Raw genomic sequence first — 5,872 nt, 5'->3', positions numbered from 1 at the left:
CTTCCTTCCTTCCTTCCTTCCTTCCTTCCTTCCTTCCTTCCTTCCTTCCTTCCTTCCTTTTTTCCTTTCTATTTTTTTAAAACTACTATGTAGGAAGTACACTCTCACTCCAGAAAAAAAAAATCATCTTAGGGTTATTTGTAAGACAGCGTTACCACTACTTATATTTAAGTCTCTTGTAAAGTTTTTCATTTTTCTTAAATAAATTTGTCTAGCCTTGGACTCTGTAATAAGAAAGATCTTTAATCCAGTATACACTCTTGTAAATAATTAAAGTCTAATATAGTAATTAGTGAATTGTAACAAACAAATAAGAACAAATGTAAGCAGAAATGGCATCATGAAGGTTAAACATTTACATTGTATTTCTAGAATACAATGTGTGAAATATTACTGCCCTTTGCTTTATTATCAAGAAAATTGGGACTGAGTCTGATATTTAGGCATTAAAAATTTAATTCTTTTCTTATTCCAAAGGTTCTTGCCCATGAGGTTCTTATTTTATTATTATTATTATTATTATTATTATTATTATTATTATTATTATTGTTATTATTATTTTGGTTTTTTTGAGATAGGGTTTCTCTGTATAGCCCTGGCTGTCCTGGAACTCACTTTGTAGACCAGGCTGGCCTTTACTCAGAAATCTGCCTGCCTCTGCCTCCCGAGTGCTGGGATTAAAGGTGTGCGCCACTATACCTGGCGCCCATAAGTTTCTTATGTAATATTAGGGATCTACTGAAGAACTTAACAAAGATTAGAAATAAGAAGTTAAATTGTTTGTCTTTGTGTTTCTCATTTACAAATACCTGAGATACATAAATCATTTAGCACTATTAGAATTTCTAACCACATTCATTATGTCTTTGTTGATGCACCTACTGCAAAACTGTCTTTATAACCAGTAGCTTATACTTTTCTAATTATTGCAAGAAAATAAGCATTTAAAATGTGCTTTACTTATTTAAGTTGTATTTAACAAACTTAAAAATATATAGACATTCAGACACTGACCTCCTCTAAGAAAACTTACCTACATCAACTGAATTAGCTTTCAAACACCAAAACTATGATTTCATATTAGGTGATCCTGAAAAACTGTATTATTCCTATTTTATATTGGTCATCTTAGGTTAAATCAAGTAATACTCCTTTTCTAAGAACATCTACTTTATGTGTAAGGGTGGTTTGTCTCACGTGTATGTTTGTGAACCTTGTGCCTTTAATGCCAGCAGAGGCCAGAAAATGATGTCAGATCTTTCAAACTGGAGTTAAATGCTGCTGCAAATGTATCCTAATACTCAAATCCTGGTGCTTTACGAGAGAAACAAATACTACTCACTGCTAAGCCTTCTCACCAAGCTCAAGACATTTTTGAGAAGCAAAATAAATAACAGAAAGCCTGAGTTTGAACAAAGTAATTAGAAAAGTGATTGGTCTGCCCTACTCATTTGAGTTAAATTTGGGTTAAGAATTTATTTAGAAATAAAGGTTTAGCTTTTAAACATTTTTTATGAATGAATGATGAAGAAGTTATTCTATGAAATACAAGCTAAAAAAATAATGCAGAGATGGCTTTAGCTTTGTCCATTTAAATAATTGAACTAATTCCACTGGTAATTATATAGATATAGGCTCTATTTCATTGCGATGTGTAAGTCAAAAAAGCCAGCACAATTTGCTAAACGTGGCCTTAATTGTTGCTTTTTGTGCATGTCAATTCAGTTCCATGTCTAAAAATTAACATTTTGGGGAAATTCTTTTAAAATCAAAAATCACCAAATGTCATTCTGATTTTTTTCTTCCTACATTCAGACTGCACACAATTGTTACCAACAAAACATCATTTTATATAAAAAAAAAAACAAAAACTTATACCCAGACAAATTTATACATCTTTAAATTCTACCCATACCACAACCGTGTAAATAAGATAAAGCTAAAACAAACAAACAACAGAACAGTTATCCTTCTTCCACATCATTTATTTCTCTGTAGTTATTTTAAGGCTAGAGAAAAATCAAAGGAAAAAAATATTGTTTTTCTTTTTTTAAATGTTTTTCCTAAGTGATTGGATTATGCTAATGTATTATGCTCCTGAGATTACACATACTCCAGAGAAGCCTCTATATCCTTGCCCCCATGTTTTCTTTAGCAGACCCATGTGAGAAAAGACAGAGAAATTTGAAATAACATATAAACAAAGGTTTTAAAAATAAAATTCTGTACAAGAGACAAACAATTTTTCCTGTAGTAAAAATTCTTTCTTGGCTTAGAATGTACATAATTGCCTTCCACATAGCTTTCCTATAATAAGTACTTTTGTCTCAGTAGGGGCTGCTGGGAAACTTTCAGAATTTGATCTCATGATATAATTTGAAAGTTTTTACCCTGATTGCTTGTTTATAAAATGCTATTTTTATAGCCATTGTATTGAGGAAACTGAGGCACTAACATAAACTAAAGTAGATGTGTATTGAATGCAGAAATAGGCTCGTAGTTTTCCATTTTGTGAAACTAAATCTCTCTCCCCATTTCTGTCTTATATTCCTGTGTTTTCTTCAGTCTTTCTCATGTCTAAGTATATATGGCTCTGATTGCCACCAATGCCAAGAATAAATGTCAAGTTAAAAACAGACCTATATACTAGTGGCCTATATAGTAAATAATAATTAGATTACAGCATGAATGATTGTTTTGGAGTTCTAAAGATGTATATGTGCTCATAGGAGTTGTGCAGATAAAATTAAATAGGGTGAAAAATCTATTTTAAGGTCCATTCTGAACATGTTGGGTATATCTGTGAATCTTTATTTTTGTGTCTATTTTACAGTAGTCACAAGGAAGACAACAGTGTTACAGAGAAGTTGTGTTTTACCTGTAATGGGGAGAAGGGTATCCATTTGCAGTACAAGACAGAATAATTTCAGATCTAGATAAATCCAAAGGAAAAATGACATCTTGTGGCTCCTGGATAAAAATAGGACGGCTGAAACGACCCTCACCTGGGGATGAAAAAGAAAATATTCATTGAGATACTTGTCCCTGTCTGAGAACACACTTTATTTAAATCTCAATTTTACACAGATTAGAAAATGTTATGTATTACCAATCTTGAGCTTAGAGAATATCCTTCAAGAATTTTAAAAACACTTTCTTCTTTCGTGATGAGAAAGCTCAGCAGGTAAACGTGCAGACTGTACAAGCCTGATACAACTTTAAGTCCCAGAAGCCATGTGAATATTTAAATACAATAGCATCTAGACCAGGTTTTATAATGAAGCAGCAGAAACAACAGATTGCCTTGCCAAAAGAGATACCAAGAACAAACTCCCAAAGGTTGTCCTCTGACCTTTGTCCCCCCATATATGTAAAATATATAATATTATAAAATATAGTATATTATTAATATTTACATGTAATATAAATAGTATCTAAATAAATATTGTACTTTATATTATTTGCATATAACATGTATATTGTAAATAATATAGTGTATAATATTAAGATATATAAATATAAATCATTACATATGTAATTGTTAAAATTAATATGATAAAATAATTTTAAAATTATTATTTTCTGAACTATGTAGAATAATTTTTTGAATGACATCCATGTCACCTAATATTTAGTAGTTTATTTTTCCAATAAACAAAGAATATTCCTCTACATTATTTCAACACAGTTAAGCAATTGACAAAGCTTACTCATCTAATCCTTTACTCTATTTAACCATTTTCCCAAATAAAACATTTTGCAATCCAAATTCATTCAACTGCTGTCTCTTTTTCATGTGATATCTATCAGTTAGCACATTACAACTCATTCTGGCCGACACCTGCCCTGGTTTCCTTTGCATCAATTCATTTGTTACTCCTCAGAGGATGCAACATGTAGCAGTAGGCTGTTAGAGTCCCTCCTCACATATTTAATGAGGTTGGATATTTCCCTTGCTTAGACCAACATCAGTGTAATGGACAGAAATGCTGTGGGAAAGACTCAAGGGGAAAAGGAAGAAGAAGAATTGATTTATATGGTGGTAAGGTATCTTTACATGAGAATACATAGCATGAATGAAAAATGATAAACTTGGTATCAGGACTTATTCATAGGATGCTAAGTTCATATGTGTAGTGTCATGGAATCAAAATCTTTCCATGTAAGGCAAACTTCTTAATTTGGAAAGATAGCAGAGACAATGTATAAGAGCTTGCAACCTGGAATCAAAGCAACCTTAGCAGTTATGAACAACACTCAAGACATCATTAGTTATGATTTTTTTGTCTTAATCCTATTCTTCTTATAAATTATGTCTTGATATGCTAGTTACAAGCAAATGGAGGACCAGTGAGATATGATAGTAGTCAACACAACCGCCATCATTATTATCATTCTTATTATTTTTAGATGAGAAATTGAAGTCTAGCAATTTGAATATATTGTCCCAATTTCTATCTACTTTAAGAGAAGGAGTGAAATTAAGTCAGAATCTTCAAATTCTTTCTTCAGGACCCACTTACTGATTTCACTTCCATTATACATCTAAAACATTTCCACCCTAGTAAAATAAATCACTTCCATTGTGATTTTAAGCTTTAATTCCCATATATTCATCTTTGACATAGCAGTGTAGACATACAAAGGTTTCAGTTTTAACAGTCTGCTACCAGTTCCACAATCTTGGATAAGTTATCCAATAATGCCAGTCCTAGAAATTCCCCTCTGATAAATGCAATATAGGTGTAGTAGTTCAGGGTTGTTGGAAAGGCTAGTTTAAAAAGAAAGGGTTTTTTTCTCCTGAACCTATGATATATCCAAGACATGAGAGAATACAAACAGCATTAAACATAAAGAGTATTCATATTTCAACAATATACAGAACTTAATGACATCTATTTATATTCAGATAAAATTAAAATAAAGTACATTAATTATGTATAATGTAGCCTAAAACTGGTGAATATTTACAGATAGTAAAATAAACAAATACAGGTGACCCAGGTACCCAGGAACTCTGACTGACCAGTGGCACAGGTTCCTTCCAGTCTGGTCAGGTGCCCTGAGCAGACCTTGGTGTGAATTCTGCAGTCAGTCCCACAACACCTAGAGAAAGATCCACTCCCAGGTTCTATAACACACCCAGGATCATAGGATCAGATGTGAGGAGGACACAACATCCACACCAACACCAGAAGTAACTGGGATGAGCAGGACCTAGAAACCTAGAAAATCTGCCTGACCAGTGGCATGGGTTTCTTCAGGTCTGGTCAGGTGCCCTGAACAGACCTTGGGTGTGAACTCTGCAGCTAGTCCCAAAACACCCAGAGGAAGCTCCACTCCCAGGTGCTCTAACTTGCCCTGGATCATAGGATCAGGGGTGCCCGCCCTGAGCAAACCTTGGATGCTAATTCTGCAGCCAATCCCACAACACCCAGAAGATGCTCCACTTCCAGGCACTCTAACATGCCCAGTGATCTCCAAATCCCAGGATCTCAGAATCTTGATCACACCAGGATCCCAGGGTCCCAGAGACAGCTTGATTCTCGGGAACTCTGACACACCCAGGACCTCAGGATTACAGAAACCCAGAATCACAGAGACAGCTTAACTTTGAGGATCTCAGACACAACCAGAATCACAGAAAGGATAGGCTCCAGTCAGATATAGCAAGGACAAGAGGAGATAATCAGATAGCAGGAGGCAAGCATAAGAACATAAACAACAGAAACCAAGGTTACTTGGTATCATCAGAACCAAATTCTCCCACCATAGCAAGTCCTGGATACACCATCACACTAGAAAAGCAATATTTGGAGCGAAATTCACTTCTCAAGATGATGATAGAAGACTTTAAGAAGGACATAAATAA

At 34.0% G+C, this 5,872-nt stretch overlaps 1 protein-coding gene across 2 annotated transcripts in view; it reads right to left on the bottom strand.

The window, feature by feature from the left end:
* LOC110315735 (contactin-6) overlaps nucleotides 1-5,872 on the bottom strand; it is a 334,773-nt gene that overhangs the window by 191,722 nt on the left and 137,179 nt on the right. Inside the window, exon 3 of one of the 2 annotated variants that reach the window (XM_021189718.2) lies at nucleotides 2,879-3,005. The exons of the other annotated variant lie outside the window; for it this stretch is intronic. Within the exon in view, the coding sequence (XP_021045377.1) occupies nucleotides 2,879-3,005 (127 nt within the window). The remainder of the gene's footprint in view (nucleotides 1-2,878; nucleotides 3,006-5,872) is intronic. 2 annotated transcript variants of the gene reach the window in all.

The sequence above is a fragment of the Mus pahari genome, chromosome 2 (genome assembly GCF_900095145.1).
Source record: "Mus pahari chromosome 2, PAHARI_EIJ_v1.1, whole genome shotgun sequence".
NCBI classification, from domain to species: Eukaryota; Metazoa; Chordata; class Mammalia; order Rodentia; family Muridae; genus Mus; species Mus pahari.
This window is presented reverse-complemented; position numbering and strand designations above follow the sequence as displayed.